At 44.2% G+C, this 16,359-nt stretch overlaps 1 protein-coding gene across 2 annotated transcripts in view; it reads right to left on the bottom strand.

The window, feature by feature from the left end:
- The window catches only part of PAMR1 (peptidase domain containing associated with muscle regeneration 1), a 71,011-nt gene extending 60,615 nt beyond the window's left edge, over positions 1-10,396 (bottom strand). For both annotated transcript variants that reach the window (XM_045012374.1, XM_045012375.1), the window contains exon 1: positions 10,192-10,396. In XM_045012374.1, coding sequence (XP_044868309.1) covers positions 10,192-10,264 — 73 coding nt within the window. In that variant the 5' untranslated portion in view covers positions 10,265-10,396. The remainder of the gene's footprint in view (positions 1-10,191) is intronic.
- Between the last annotated feature and the right edge of the window lie 5,963 nt (positions 10,397-16,359).

The following is a 16,359-nucleotide window of genomic DNA, read 5'->3' as shown; positions in this document are numbered from 1 at the left end:
GAGGGATCCAGCCTGGCATCCACAGCTCACTATGTACTAATGACCCCTTTGTGAGCCGTCTCATCAGAGAGCCCAAAGACTCACTCGAGGATCTCACCCCTCGGGTGGTTAGCCCAAGCCTCCACAGGATCCACACAGCTATTTTCAGCACACTATCATGAGCCCCACTAATACAAGTCACTCCACCTACACTGTAGACGTGCCTATCAAGGCTATTGCAGAGTGGGGTTCAGTTTAGTTTGGCCTGGGAGCTGAATTGCTGAATAGGAGAGTCACAGTCTCTGCACTGACCCTAGGACTGGTCCTGTGGAAAATGCTTTGTTCTTAACCTCTTTTTGCCTCTATATAAATGATACTCATATTCCCACTTACAATAGCATATATCACACAGGGCTGTCCCAGGGATGAACCTGGGCCTTTGCACTGTAGCAACTCCATGGCTAATCTTCAGGGCTGTCAACCTTTCATTACCCAATGCACTCTGCAAATGAATCCACAACAAGTCAAGTGCTGAGGAATGCTCCCTGGCTGTCAGCCTCCAACATCATTTCTCTTTCCTTCCTGCCTAGGATTCTTTTCTTCCTTGTTTCAAATAGACTTATTTCATCTTCACCTTTCCAAAAAGGCGGCTGCCCCCTCCCGCCGAGTGACCTGCTTGTGCTGCCCAGCATGGAGTGTGGCAGAGGAACTGAAACAGTTTATTAATCACATCGCCTTGACAGAAGAGCATCTGTTTTTCCCATCACTGGGATGGTCGGGGCATACATATGACTCACCCAGCCACCTCCTTGCCAAACCTCAAATGCAATCCTATCCCAAACTGCAGGACCTCGGAGAACGAGGTGATAAAGTCCCACAAGAAATTATTTTATTACTACTCACGTCAGAGGGGTTGACAGAACTATTGTTTGCAATTCAATGAAAACACAAGCATCCAAAATGTAGCTTTCACTGCACGAGGGGTGCAGTCTCTCTTTCCACACTCTGCACCCCTCCCCCAAATAGTTCCATGGTATTTCTTTAATTTTTATTTTTTTTTTAAAAAGCTTAAAAGGGTTTGTACAGACAATAAGGTCTTACTGAAATAAGGGAGAGGTGGCTGGGAGAGAGAGAAACTCTAAATCACCAGCTTTACTCAGTCTGAGGGCTGGGAGAGCATGTAGCTCTTGGGGGCTGAGAATGGGATATGGGCCTGATTCCACTCTCGTCAAGTCTTGACACTGACTTCAGTGACAGTTGGAGTGAGCCAAAAAGCATCAGCATTTTGCCGCTAGATCACTGGTAACCCGGTCATAGATCAGGGGCAACCAGACTAGTTCCAGGGTGTAGGGGGAGGGAACTGGATGGTTCTAGGGCGTTGGGAGTGAGATACAAAACCTTCCACATAAACTTTCAGAAAGTGTTAAGCACCTAAATCCCATTGAAAATCAATGGGATTTAGGCTCCTAAGTGATCAAGGGCTTGTCTACATGGAAAGTTATACGGTATAAGCTAAGGTTAGTTATAGCACTACAATTCCCCATGGACACTCTCATCCCCATGTAAGAGTGTGTTTTTTCAGTAGTACCAGTATACTATACCAGCAAAGTGCTCTGAGGGCATCTGCTTATTCGACACCAACCCCCCATCAAACAAAACAAACTATACTTCTGGAAGTATAATTGCATCTGTGTTGGGGGCTTTTGCCAGCACAACTGTATCGGTAAGGGATCAAATCTCATCTCACCTCTGACCAACATAGCCATGCCAGTGGAATATTATAGTGTAGACCTAGCCGAAGGCACATTTGAAAATGTTACCCTACACCTTTAAGTTATTAGCTGTAATCAGATCCAGGTTAGCATGGACTGTATGACAGAAGAGAATGGAAAACTGGGATACAGAGACTTTCCCTTGTAGGTCAATGGCTCCATACTAGCCATGGTTTGTCAGGGATTGGATGACTCCGGGGGATTAGGAATGAGATATACAGTTTTTCATCTTGAACTAGTTAGTTCATTTAATCTTGATTTTCAAAATACACATCCACACTTTTCCCCCCAGTAACTAGAGAGAAAATTGTGCAGTGCCCCACTTCCCATACTCTTTATACAAAAATGATACATTAATGCTGTCCAAAACTCACAAAAAGAGAGAGAATCCTATGGCACTGCTGGATCCAACAGTCAGATGTCTTATTATTGTTTGAATTACTACAATTTCAAATCCTACAAGCTACTTCTGCTCTCTCATGGCTCACTTTCCCCGGCTGTAAAATCTAGATAGTGATATTTACCCTTCTCCCTAGTCTACGCTTTGAGATCTAGAGATGAAATTTGCTAGGTAACAGCTAATGCCTAGAGCCTGTTGAAATCAGTGGAGGTTATGAGACAAAATATATTTGTGGATCCAGGTCTAAACTGTTAAAATAATAATAATTAATAAGAAACATTCCTGCAAATATCTCCATGTCACTTTTCAGACAGCAACATCCTCAAATATACTGGACCTAAGGCGAAGTTGTCAAGGTAAAATAGTTAATTTATAAAAACCTAATGTCATGTTTTAAAAAAACTAAAATCCATTTTACTAATCACAGTTTGGGCACTACCAGTCTTAATAATTAAGCATTAATTAAAAATGAAATACTTCTACAGAAATAAATTATTTTGGACTTTTTTTGTATGCTGTAATTTTTTGACCTTTTTTGACCTTATTTTTGACCTTTTTTGACCTTTTTTTTGCCAATGATAAAAGACTGGTCAAGTTCCCTTTTGTTTACTGTCAGTTTCCTCAGTACATTGTTGCAAAATTTATGTTGCAAACACTCCAGGGGACAATAGAAATCCATTTGAAAAAAACAGTTTTCATTAATGTTGAACAAATCACAAGTTATTTCTATTTTAATAATGGGTTGCACCTAATCTGGAGGCCTAAATTACGTGACAGTTTTCCCTTTAAGTAATTATATCCAGAATTCTGACAATTGTGCTGTGCAAATTAAAAGCGTTTTATAATTAAGAGTAAGCTTGAACAGATATACTCCCTTTGCATCCCTTTGGATGTTTATATAACCAGTTTGTGTTAGACAGGAAAAATATGACCCTTTTTATTTTATTTTCTTCTTACTCTATGATACTCATTAACAACTGTTCTCTTGTATGGAGAAAGCTTGTGTCTGAATTTCAAGGAGCAATTTTTAAAAGCTTTTCATATTAAATAATGTTCCCTAGTGTAATACCTTTGAAATGAGTTTTTCTCATTAAAAAAAAAATAGCACTGACAGAGGTGAAACCCAACAAGTGGTGATACATTTTCTTTCCCTTTCAGGTCTGTGCTTATTGATTTTAAATTTCCTTTATTTTTTTAATTCCATTGTACTTTCATTCTTGAGAATATTGCAATTAGTCTCTAGTCCCCATCCTGTAGGTGTTGTGGGCTGAACTGACATTAAAGTCCATGAGAGCTCTGAGCACACGCAGCAGCTATATAATTTATCAGCTGTAAACAAGAGAGAATCCTGGCTCCGCTGAAGTGAATAGCAAAACTCTCCCACTGACTGTAATAGGCCCAGGATTTCAGTCATTGTCTAGTGATCTGAGCCAGGAGCGGCTCTACCTTTTTGGCCGCCCCAAGCAGTCATGCGCGGGAGGCGCCCCGGAGCCGCGGGAGCAGCGGACCTCCTGCGGGCATGACTGCGGAGGGTCCGCTGGTCGCGCGGCTCGGCTGGACCTCCCGCAGCTGCGGACGGTTCGCAGGTCCGGCGGCTCCGCTGGAGCTGCCGCAGTCATGCCTGCGGGAGGTCCACTGGAGCCGCGGGACGAGCGCCCCCTCCACAGTCATGCCTGCGGCAGGTCCGGTCGTCCCGGGACTCCGGTGGACCTCCCGCAGGCATGACTGCGGCAGGTCCGCCGGCCCAGCCTGCCGCCTCCCCGGGAAAGGGCCGCCCCACGCGCGTGCTTGCCGCGCTGGGGTCTGGAGCCGGCCCTGATCTGAGCACAAGCCTGGGAATCAGGAACAATAGCTTTCTAATCCCGCCCCTTAAACTAATTCTTATTGATTTGGGGTACATCACTGAAGCCCTCCTGGGACCCTGGGTATGTACTCAAGTGCCTAGTCCCTGCTGCTGCACTAGCTAGATCAAAGCTAGCTTGGGTATGTTTGTGTGTGTTCCAGTCACACTTCTGAATGCAATGTCAACATAGCCACAGAGCACTAATTTTGGATGCCTCGTATTTTGGGTGCCCCATTTGAGATATCTAGGGACCTGATTTTAAAGGTGCTGCACATCTGCAGCCCAAGTGGATTGCAGCCGTAGTAGTCAGTGCTCGGCACCTCTGAAAATCAAGCCCCTTCAAAATATCTGAAGTTGGGCACTCAGAAAGTGAAGCAACCAAAATCACGAATCGCTGCTGAAAATGAAGGTCTTTGTTCTACCCTCTTTTTGCCTCAGTTTCCACGTTGTACAAATGATGCTCCTAATACCCAGCTTCCTACAGATGTTGAAAGGATGAAGGCAATAATGTCAACTTGAAAAATCATACTCTCTCTGAAATGTTTGTACTTACAATTCTTGGAAACAACTAAGATAGCTGAAAGAGGGAAATATTTTCCTGTTCTATTCAGTTTGCTTACTTTATGCATTGGACAGCAACTTTGTGAGGACTCAGAGTCATTGTTTCCTCTGTTAGTATGTTTTCCCTGCTATTTGTGTGGCATTTCACATAGAAATAAGAGAGGGAAGGAAGGAAAACAAAGGGAAAGTGCTTGTATATGAACCACAAAAATTGGCAGGTGAATTCAGGGACAAGTGCTGACTCTGCTTTTAATTCTTTTTTATGCATTGCTTAGATTCCTGGTTAACATTGTCCCCTTAGTTATTGAATATTTATAAAGACAAAAAGTGCCGTAAGTGTTATTCAATGATATTTTTATCATTTTTTAAGCGCTGAAGCTATTTTTAGTTCCAGATGCAGAAGTATATTTGAAGTGGACTAAACTACCCACAAAAAATACTTTCCATTTAAGTATTGTATTTTTTAAAGTATTAAATATACTATTTAGTGTAAATACACCAGCCTGCTGCTGGATCAGGTCTGATCAACTGTGTTTTATAAGCCCTTCACCAGTGGTTCTTAACCTGTTTAACCATTGTGGGCCACATATGTAGCTCTCTGTGTTATGTGGGCCTCATCCACACAATATATATACTACCTACATGTCCCTGAGGATGTCACATGGGCCTCAACTATGTGCTGATTGGGCTGCAAACAGCCCACAGGCCGTGGTTGAGAACCACTGCTCTACACTCATAACAGTAATGGAGACTCTACTGTAGTTCAAGAGGTGGGGCCTGTTTTGATGCAAGAGGCTCTGAATATTGCAATGAAGTACTGAGTGGCCCAGATGTGCAGCAAAGTGACAACTGTGAAGTTCCTGGATGGCTGCAGAATTGTTACCGCATATTAAATACCAATACCAAGCACCAATCATACCCTATATAAACACAGGAACTTTGCTTCTTAGCAAGAATACAACAAAAACCTCCCATAAGCTTTTCCTTTGTAGAAAGGAAAAGAAAGATGGTTAGTGGGGGGAACAAATGACTTTTCAGGTCTTTGTCCTGTCATAAATAGGAATTTGAATATGGTTTTGAAGTTTGTTTCTCTATATGAATGGCCTTGCCTGACCCATCCTAAAAAGCAACTCTGAAAATACCTCCATGTAACTAAAAACAAGGCCAAGTAAAAGTCTGACAAAAGTGAGGCTGTTTGAAAAAGTCTGAGAGTAACTTGGTATGTGCTAGGGCTGGAAGTGGGCCATCCAGGTGGCATGATGGCAGGAACAGCACATAACAAGAATATTTCTGGGTTTTCTGGTGCTTGATCTTCATTGCCGACGTGACACCACGAGTGGTCAGCATAACGCCGAGCACAGTCTTCCAACACAAGAAAGTCAATGTTGTGTCCGTTCTAATTCCAACATAGCAACACCAGCCCTACAAATCCCCCTTGTACAATAAATACTGCAGTGTTCTACAGGCCACCTCATCCCAGCAGGTATTTCTACTGCCATTTTGGGGACTCTAATTTATAAGCAGTCATGACAGGCACTAGGGGGTTGATATTTGCCCCAGCAGCAGCTCTCAGTTCCTTGCTCCCCACATTTCAACAGCACCTTTTTTTCCCCAAAGGCAATTTTTATCACACCCACCATTGCCCCATATTGAGAACTTTCTCCCTTCCTCATTGCCTTATACTGAGCCCACCCAAATTCCCTCTTCCCCTTCAGGGCAGGCTGGTTGGGTCACTGGCCAGAATGCTATGCTACAAGTACAGACCACAGCAAACCTTGTTCAGATCCCAATCATCTCGAGCACCCTCCTCTTCAACCCATATCCTCCCCTAGCCCTGGAAACCTCAAACCCCACCTCTTCAGTGTAGGTTTTTGACCAGTCAGGCCAAAATACAGGCCATAAACCAAAATGAGCAGGATGCTTTCAGCCTCTAAAGCACTTTGGGCCAGTCTGCCCCAACCCTGCCCCCCTCTCAGCTTCCCCTGTGTAGTTTTGGCATTATTATCTTGCTGTAGTTAGTTTGCTATCATGGGTTTGTTTGAGACGGGCCTGTGACTGGGTAAAACAGCCAGGAAAGGGTTATGGGCTACCTGCCTGTCACATGAGCTAGCAAGGGACTTAAGGGAAAGGTGTGGTTTCCTTCCACCACTGAGAGGAAAGGTGAAAGGCCTCTGAGGACTACAGGCCACCCTGGGCAGGGGAATTGCTTTGTTTGGTGTTACTCCTGAGTTTTTGTGTTTGATCAATGAACGGTGCTGAGAGACAAGGGCCTGAAATGGACTTGGGCAGGACACTGTTTCTTTCCTGAGCTGGAAGGAGAGCCCACCAGCACACGAGCCCAAGCCCACAAAGCTCACATCTTTATTAGGATATCGAGCCAAACTTTCCCAAAGTGTGGAGGGTGTTGGTCCTTTCCATTCTACAAAGAAGGGCAAGCCCCAAAGTTCAAATCCATCTCCAAACAGCCCCAGCATCTGTGGGTGTTTGGAGAAAGGATTTTGGACTGAACTAGTCTCTAGTCTTTATTATGAATTCTTGTCCATCACCCTGAGCACCTCAGCTTACAAATAACATTCTTTGCAATTACGCACAGAGATATCAGGAAAAGCCATGAGGCTCACATCCCAGAATTTCCTTTGAATTGTTCCCATGGGGATGTGGGATTTACCCCCACTCTACACAACAGACATGGGGTTCTCTCACTAAACTAGAGCATCTATATTGCTTCTATGGCCCCTGACCCCATCCCCTTCTAATATATCCATATGGCAAGACCTCCCCTGGTGACTGCTGCCCCTGGAAGCTTGGAATGTTGGGATTCCATCTCGCATAGGAGACAGCACCCAAAGTAATACTGACACTGACAGTATTAAGGTGGGAGTCCTTGTAGGTTTGGTGGATGGACAATGTACAGGGCACTGATGAGCTGGTAGGGGATCCTGCAAGCCTCTTGTTACCAGGTCTGGCCCTTGTGGTCGTATAAAAGATAATCCCAGCTTTCATTTAGAATGAAAGTCTCTAGCCCTTGTCCTTGTGAAGACTCTAAAAATACGTAAACTGAGGTAACCCAGTGGCTAAGATTGAATGCATCTGGATGTATCTTGAATGCATTTGGGGTCCACTTCTGCAGCAAGAGACATGGGGACCTCAACATATGCACACCCTTTCTAGGAAATACGAATCAGCCATGCTTCAGGTTTATTCCAAAACCCAGCTCCTTAATTTTACCCCCACCCTGTCCCCAAATCCCCACAAACCTTGTATAGTAGGGTGTGATAATCATGGACAGAAATTGGTTACTTCCTTGGGTGGCAAACCATTGTTTCTGAACCTGTCCCAAAATGCGAAGGCTGCTCTGCTCTTTAAAATGGTCCATCTTTTCTGAGTGACCCTGCTGTATGGGGAACTCCCTTCTTGCATCCCCCACCAATTCCTCCAGGTATATGTGGGGAAAGCACCACATAGTCCCTGCACTCCTCCCTGCCACCAGCTATAGCAGTGCAAGAGGAGGAGCAGGAGAGGAGATAGGGCCAATGTGCTGCTACATTGAGAGGGAGTCCTACAATCACTGTAGCTCATCTCTTGCCATGCTGGTGTCTACTTTCCCAGCATCTGAAGAATTAGTACCAGCAGGGGACCTGGAGGCCCATTCCTCCAATCACCAGCCAAGGAAAACCCATTCCACCATCATCAGCCTGGTAAAGACCTCCTCCCACCTCTGAGGCCTTCAGCAGTCAGGAGACACCTGCCCACCTCCAGTTCCAAAAGGGCACTCATCCACCACTGACCACCCAGTCCAACAACTTAGGCCTGGTCTACACTAGGGTGGGGGGTCGAACTAAGGTACGTGACTTCAGCTACGCAAATAGCGTAGCTGAAGTCGAACTACCTTAGTTCGAACTTCTTACCTGTCCAGATGCCGCAGGATCAAAGTCCGCGGCTTCCCCGTCGACTCCACCACCGCCATTTGCGGTGGTGGAGTTCTGGAGTCGACGGGAGCACGTTCGGAGTTCGAACTATCGCGTCTAGATTAGACGTGATAGTTCGAACTCCGAGAAGTCGAACGCTACGCGTCAACCCAGCAGGTAAGTATAGACCTACCCTAAGGGGGATTTACTCCCCACTAGAACAACTACCCCATAACTAGAGACTGTGGGGTTATTCTTTTGCCACCAGCAGAGGCTGTGGGATGGATGGACCCACCTGCCATCACTGCTGCTAGGGTAAGGAACAGCTGCTGGGTAGCAGAGTCACATCAGGTAGAGGGGAGAGTGAAGCATGATAAATTATGGGCTGAGGATTATTAGAGCCAAAGGGTAGATGCATTTGGGAGGGAAAACAATGGAAAGTATTAATGGGTTTTGTGGAGTGGGAGGCAGAGTATTTTTCCCAGGGAATGTTCACTTGTATCACTGAGTCAGAACCTTTTGGAGGGAGCCCCTTGTTAACATTTTGGAAGCACATGACCTGCATAGAAAGTGCCCATCCTCCACCCAGGGCCTATCTGGGAGACAAGAAAAAAGCTGCGACAGAGGGAAGCCACTCTGTTTATGTCCCCTCTCCCCACGGAGACTGGGGAGGATTCTGAGCCATTATCATAAATACTATGTTATTTATAGCTATTGAAAGCTGCATTGTCTGGGTCACTGGAGTGTTTACTTGACATTTACTGTCATTATTTTTTTAAAGAGATACTTACCTTACTGGGAATTCCGATATCATGGGTCTCTCACAACTGAAATGTGAGCAGTGTTTCTCTATCTTTTTGATACCAGGGACCAGCATGCTGCCTTCCTAAACTATGTCAGGGATCTCTCAGGGACCGGCACTGGTCCACCGACGGTTCGCTGAGAAACACTGATTTAGAGGCGCCTTATCTCTGAGTCCTCTGCTGGTTTCTAACGGGTAACACTCCTCACAGAGCAGCACGAAGAGCTGACATTAGGAGCCAATGTATATAAGTAGCTAGAGCCACATTCATTTGTAAACAATGCACATTCTTAGGAATAATCATAGTAAATGTGTGTGCTTCTATTGAAATGCTCATTGTTAACCTTATCAAGAGGGAACTGAGTATGCTGGTTCAGCAGAAAGTGGAATAAGAATTTGCTATAAAAAGATCATTCAGCTTTAACAAGGTTCCCCCTTTGAAACACTAATACTGGCAGAACTAAAGCTCAGGTCGGAAACAATGTGTGGCTTTTGTTTTCCTTCTTTCCCTCTTGGGTTTTTTTTCCCCTCTTGGTGTTGGTCTCTCTTGCCAAGACAAACAAATTACTTTACAAATCATAGACTTAAGTGCCCCTTCTATCATTATTTCCTTAGTGCGGAGTGTTAAGAAAATAAAGCACTAAGTAGGTGAAGTGATTGCAGCCCCTTCTCTTGATGGCCATTGGCCAATAAATTCAGCCAGTTGTTTCCCTTTTAAGTCTGTTAAATGTCTCGGGAAATTATCCTGGATGTTTCTCCCTGGTGCCAGTAACAAATAAATAAATAATAAGCCCCTTCTATTATTAACATCCCTTCAGCTCTCTCCTCTTCTCGGGACAGCAGCAAGAGCTCAAAGCCCCCTGCCCACAGTAAAGGGAAGGGAAGCATTCAGCCATGTATAGAATGCACTCGCTTACTTACAGTACCTCTTGGCAAGCAGGAGATGAAAAGGAGCTGGAGCAGTGCGAGTCCTGTCTGAGTCCAGGGGGCTAGCTCCATGCTGCCCAGGCCAATGCAACGGAGTGACTGCTCAGGGAGAGGGATAGCAGGCGAGCTGCTTTTACTGGGACCTCACCAAGTCCAGGCTGCGAGGCATCTCGGATTTCAGACCTCTGCTCACTCCCATCATCACCAGAGGGGAACTACCTTCAAGAGACTCCTCAGGCGTCCAGAAGCGCGACGTCACCCCAAACCTCTCCACTGCTGCATTAACCCTTTCTGGGCTCCAGCAGGCAACCCACTTAATGGAGGATATATGGGGTGGGGATCAATAAAGGGCAATAATGCTCACATTTAGACAGCATTTTTCATCTTCAAAGGGAAGAAATTATAAAGGGGAAAAAATCCTTTGTACATCTTACCAGCTAGTGTAAATGAGCAGAAGGTGCCTGTATCCCCAGTAGGAGGTGCTCAGTGCAAGGTCCCTTTAACTGTGCAGGAGTTTGTGTGCTGGTGGAATGATGCATGTTAGTGAAAGGCTGGGCATGCTTTGTGCATGGGGAGAGCATTCCTACCACCCCCATCAGTGGCCAGGAATCCTCACCATGTGAAATGTGCTGCTCGAGGATGCCTCTGTCATAACATAACCTGAAGAAGAGCTCTGTGTAGGCTTGAAAGTTTGTCTCTTTCACCAACAGAAGCTGGTCCAATAAAAGATATTGGACCATGTACTTTGTCTCTCCAACATCCTGAGACCAAGGTGGCTACAACAACACCACTGTAACACACATTTTTATGCAGGGATCAAATAATGAATAAGGTTATTTAAAGATTTGTTCCACTATGGCTATAAAATGCAAAGTGCAAAAGGAATGGCTCGGAACACCTACCCTAGTAGGTGACAAACTTTTGACAGAATAGTTTTCTATTGGAAAATGTAGTTTTGTTGAAATCTAAATATTTCAAGGGAACACGTCAATTTCGAGGGAAGAAAGTCAAAACAATTCATTCTGACTTTATCGTTGCATTTTAATTTGGTTCAACTTTTATATTATATTTTAATATTAGATTTATGTTATATTTATAATGCTTTGTATTATAGCATAATGTTTCAACATTATCAAAATGAAGTGTTTTGATGGTTCCAAATTGAAAATTTCTACTTTTCGTTCCCATTTAGAACAAAAGCTAATTCAATGTTGGAATTTCCTGCTGCATGGAAATTCTCTTTTCTGACCAGCTCTACCATGCACTTATATCTCCCTATAAGGTCTCTAGGTAGGTTGGGCAACTTCAAGAATCTCAGAGCAGTAGCCAGTGGCATGAACAACATGCCTCCATGACCCACGCCCCCATCTATTTTCCTTGCTGTCACAGATCCTCCCCTACTGGTAGCTCCTCATCTGCCCCCAGCCCCTGGCAGGAAGAAGAGCAGCTGTAGACTTGTGATAAAATCTAAGGAGTTGGCAGCACAGTTTTTGATTTCACTTTGCAAGAGCACATGCAAATATTGTTTTCTCAGTTTCGATCCTCCTCAGTTTGAACTCCCAACACCTGTTGCTTCTTGTCTCACTTTGAACCCAAAATCTCCAAGAGCAGCCTGGTTGAAAACACAAAGCTTCACCTGCTCTCACAATAGAGAAGTAGAAAATCAGAAATCTGACATACTTTAGATGCAAAACTCTAAAAAGGCCCAGGTTCATGAGCCTTATAGGGACCATGTCACTGACCAGACCTGATTCCTGACAGCCAGCTCTGCAACTCCAGTCAGTAAACTAGTCATTCTCCTCTCTGTGTAATAAAAAGACAAAGGTCACTCAAAATAGCTGAAGGATCTTGGAAAGAATAGAAGCTGTAGGTTTTTATCGGCTTGCAGCACAAAACAGCTCTAGTGTCTGTGGAAACATGAATAACTTCTTTTACGTCCCTAGTTTATATGTTACTTGATGAAAGAATGTAACATAGGCAGTCTGGGTAAGAGAGAAACTGCAGGTTAGCTTACAGCTCCCTGAGGGGGTGTTCCACAAAGGTCTGAATAGAAACCTGCTCAGGCTACCGGGCAAGGGAACACTCCAGAGCACTAAAGGATGCTGGATACAGAGAAGTGTAGAGTTAGATACTGGACAAGGGCCAATAACAAATGGAAGAAATTGAGAGGGGCCCACTAGTGTTCCTGTATTTGAGCCAATTCCTGTGGCCCAAGTAAGAGCCGTGGCAGTCCTTGAACACAGCAGACCAGGGTGGTTCCATTTTAAGGGGCATAGAATGTGGAGAGCAACTCTGCAGGGGCTCCTTGTGTCCTAGCATGGAGGACTATTTTCTGGGTGAGGTGGGCCAGAGGAGAGCAGGGCCAGTGGATCTGACACTAGGATCCATCCTGCATATGCTGAATACTCCTCTGAGGGGCTGAGAACCATCTGCTCCCACTGACTCTAGTGGGAGGTGAAGATGCTCAACACTACTCAAGAGTGCTTAGCACCTTGCAGGAGGGACCCTCCATGTGAATCCATCACCATAACAGCCCTCCTCTATCCCCAGAGAGTGGGTGACGCAGCATCCAAAGAGTTGACTGCAGTCATGGACCCCAGAGACCTCCCAGCGCATGGCCCATTGACATGGGCCATATGTAAGATGAACCCTTGACCCAATGGCTCCAAACTGCTTACATAGTGTTCTTGAATACACTTCTTATGTCTCCACTGAGAGGCAGGGGATGAACTAGCAGATCACTCCAGCCAAATATTCCAGGCTGTATGTAACTCTTGCTGACAGAAAGCAAATAGCTGAAAGCTCTGAGCCCTGTGTGCTGTGCTGCTCAGGAATCTCACTGTAGCACTTGGCTACAAACTTTATATCTGTCCTGCTGCACATACAGTGTACGGGTTTGAAAATTGCATGCCAGTCTGCAACTGAATTGTAAAACAGAGCGTGCAGGCATGGTGGTGTGAAAACTGCAGGCAATGTGTTATGACAGAAATTAGAGAGTAGCTACCCATCAATAATCCATAATTTTGGTCTGTGTTTATATAGCACCTAGCACAGTGGTCCATGATGAGGACATCTAGGTGCTTTGGTACTACAAATAATAATAATTAATAAGTGACTAATTCATGATTAAGGGATAATTAAAATACAATTTGCATTTCCATAGTGCTCACCATCCAAAATTCTAAAAGTGCTTTACAAACATTGTGTGTGTCAATCTGTGAAGTGGATAAGGATTATCACTATTTTACAGCTGGGGAAACAGAGCACCAAAGTAACACCTTCCAAATATGACAGTGAGTGAGCGACAGCGACAGGAAGAGAACCCAGGAGTCCAGATTCTTCATCCTATAGTCTAACCACTAGACACTGACTGTTGGGTATGGGTGAACTGATTTGAACAAAGTCAGATCAAACCTGAAATTAAGCCCATTTCACAGACTGAACCAGAAGAACAAAGCTTTTTCCTTTTTTTAATGTTTAGTGAACTTTTTCTTTGTTCCCATTTCCAGGTACCTCTGCAATCACTTGTTCTGTGTCAGCCCTGGAGTGCTGAAATACCACAACAGGGTCTGTTCTTTTGTGACTTCCACCCCAGTCTTGCGACCCAAAGCAATTTAGATGATCAAGATTTGAACAGTTACCTAAACCAAGCATGTCAGTCTGAGATTTGCTAATCCCCAATACCACTGACCTAATGCCCTATCTCTTTCAGCAGTTCTGATTCAGCAGTTTTCTCTCAGGCAAGATGCCCATTAAAATCATTGGGAGTGTTTTCTGCTAAAGAAAGCATTCGAACACTTGCAGCCAAAACTTGAAGCCCATAAAGTTTTATTATGGGTGACAATGACAGCATGATCATGCCCACCTTGCCCTGGTCAACGCTGAAGAAACCATTCAAGGAAGAATGTAAAAGAAAATGAATAGTCGAGATGCTGGAGTGGGTTTATATCTCAGAGTGGAAATTACATTCAAATGAAAATCAAACCTGAGGCTTTAGGAGTAGCAGAAGCAATGGTTCAATGAAAGATTAACACTAATGTTTTATTCCACCCCTCAAAATTTTATTGCTGGATGAGGGAACCCTTTCAGTGGAGAGGTTACAAAGTGTGTGCCTTTAAAAGCCAGTCTTTAAAAGAAATCCCAGACCTTACTGTAACATCAGAGGTCTGTTTTATAAGTTACTCACTGTATTAAACTAAGGCCATGCTTTTCCCTTTGAGCTTCAAGTTCTACTATATGTGCCCATAATGCAATATCCAGCATTTATGAACCGCAATAGAATTTTATCAGCATTCCTCCAGAGGCAGCTAAAGGCGAGAGCTGTTTGCAGAGCTTTGTCTGGACTCAGTTGTACAATCTATTCCCATCTCTGAGCAGGACCCTTATCCTCAGCAACAGAAATATTCCTCTTCGCAATCCAGGAGAGCCCGTGAGCCAGAATGGAAGTAACCGAAAGAACTGGAGACCATAAAATTGGCATTAATTATTGACTTCAACCTGATGGGACTTTAATAATAGTGTTTTTATTTGTTAACATATTTCTTCAGAAAATGGAGTCAGTTTAAAGTTTATGATTGCAATTATATTTCTGGGCAGATGACCAGCAAAACAGGGCCAGACAAATGTAAATGCTTAATGGAATCTAACAAGCCATATGTTTCTTTCAGTGTTATTTCATGCCTTGATTTGATTTTACTCTTAGTGATTCCTTCTGTGTTCTTCCTTTGTATACAGTATATGGTGATCTTCACCATGGCAACCTGCAGTGAGAGAGAAGAAGGTGGGAGAAGTGATAGGCAGTTACAAGACTGATAGTTGGGGCTTGGATATTAATCAACCAACCACTGACAGCACCAAGAGTTGAGCAGGCAAAGGCGAACTAGGCAGCTGCATATGGCAATAGATTTCTGGGCAGCTGCCTAGGGCAACAGATTTGGCCAAGCCACCCCACTGTCATGAGTTGTGCTGTGACCCAGTACAGCAGGTTGCAACACCACTCAATAAAATTTGGCCCGGTCACCCCTCTGTCATGACTCAAATTTCACCCAAGTCAATGGGAGTCTTTCTATTGGCTTCTGTGGGCTCAAGTTCAAGTTCATAAATTAAATTATCCATCTATGTAGTTATACTTATCACTGATATTTTAGGCTCTGATCCAGCAAAGACTTAAGCGTGTGCTTATCTTTCAGCATGTGAATAGTCCCACTGAGTTATCACAGATATGCACGTTAGTAAGTCTTTGAAAATTTAGGGCCTTAGCACCGAACTAAAATGCAGACAAATAACAGAACTCATCTTGCGATCCAGTTGAAAGTTTCCTGCTTGTTTCATGCTTTCATGGGCTGAACTACATTCCTTCAGTCTCAAATGATATTGATGATCATTATTGTTATTGTTATTTATTTCATTAGCACCCAGTGACAATAATCAGAGATCAGGCCCCCTTATTGGAGGGCACTATACAGAGTAAAAAAAAAAAGAAAAAAGATATTCCAGCAGACTGGACTTCCAGCTGGGAAAAAGCAGTAAAATGGCACCACCATCCCTTGCTGCTGTGGGGAGTGACAGGAATTTCTAAACAAGACAGCTGTGAACATTCACTGTTAATAGATATATGTATATCTTCTTTTTTAGTAAATATTTATGTAGCTGTCTGAAGGATCAGAAGTCATCACTGCAACTTCCTTTTAAAGGTTTGAAAACCCATGTGAAACAAAGTGAAAAACTTTGTCAGTGAGGTGCAGCTCCCCAAGCTAGTCAGCGGTGTGCAACTTGACAGAGAGGTTATTGATTTGTATTATTTTCAACATATCTGTGCAGAAATAAGCATACAAAGAGTATCCAAGATCCCTGTTTTGTCCAGCTGGACTTCAGTTTTACAAGTGGAGGGAGTACAGTAAAATAAATAGTCTATTTCCCATCATTCCATCTTGCCAGGTGTGGCAGGCCTGTCACCGCAGCGCCCCCTTGTGGCAGGGGTAGGATAGGGTGTCCACACCTCACCACTCTCCCATCCTTGTGGCCGCCCCTCTGTGGGCAGCCTGTTATGACCTCTCAGCCTTCTTCTCTACTATCCCCGTGTCTGGAGCAGTATCGCGGCCTAGTGGCCAGAGTCCATATAAACCCCCTTTCGAGTGGGGTAGTGCAGCCTAGTGGCCAGAGTCCAT

This window comes from Mauremys mutica, chromosome 4 (genome assembly GCF_020497125.1).
Source record: "Mauremys mutica isolate MM-2020 ecotype Southern chromosome 4, ASM2049712v1, whole genome shotgun sequence".
Taxonomy (NCBI): Eukaryota; Metazoa; Chordata; order Testudines; family Geoemydidae; genus Mauremys; species Mauremys mutica.
This window is presented reverse-complemented; position numbering and strand designations above follow the sequence as displayed.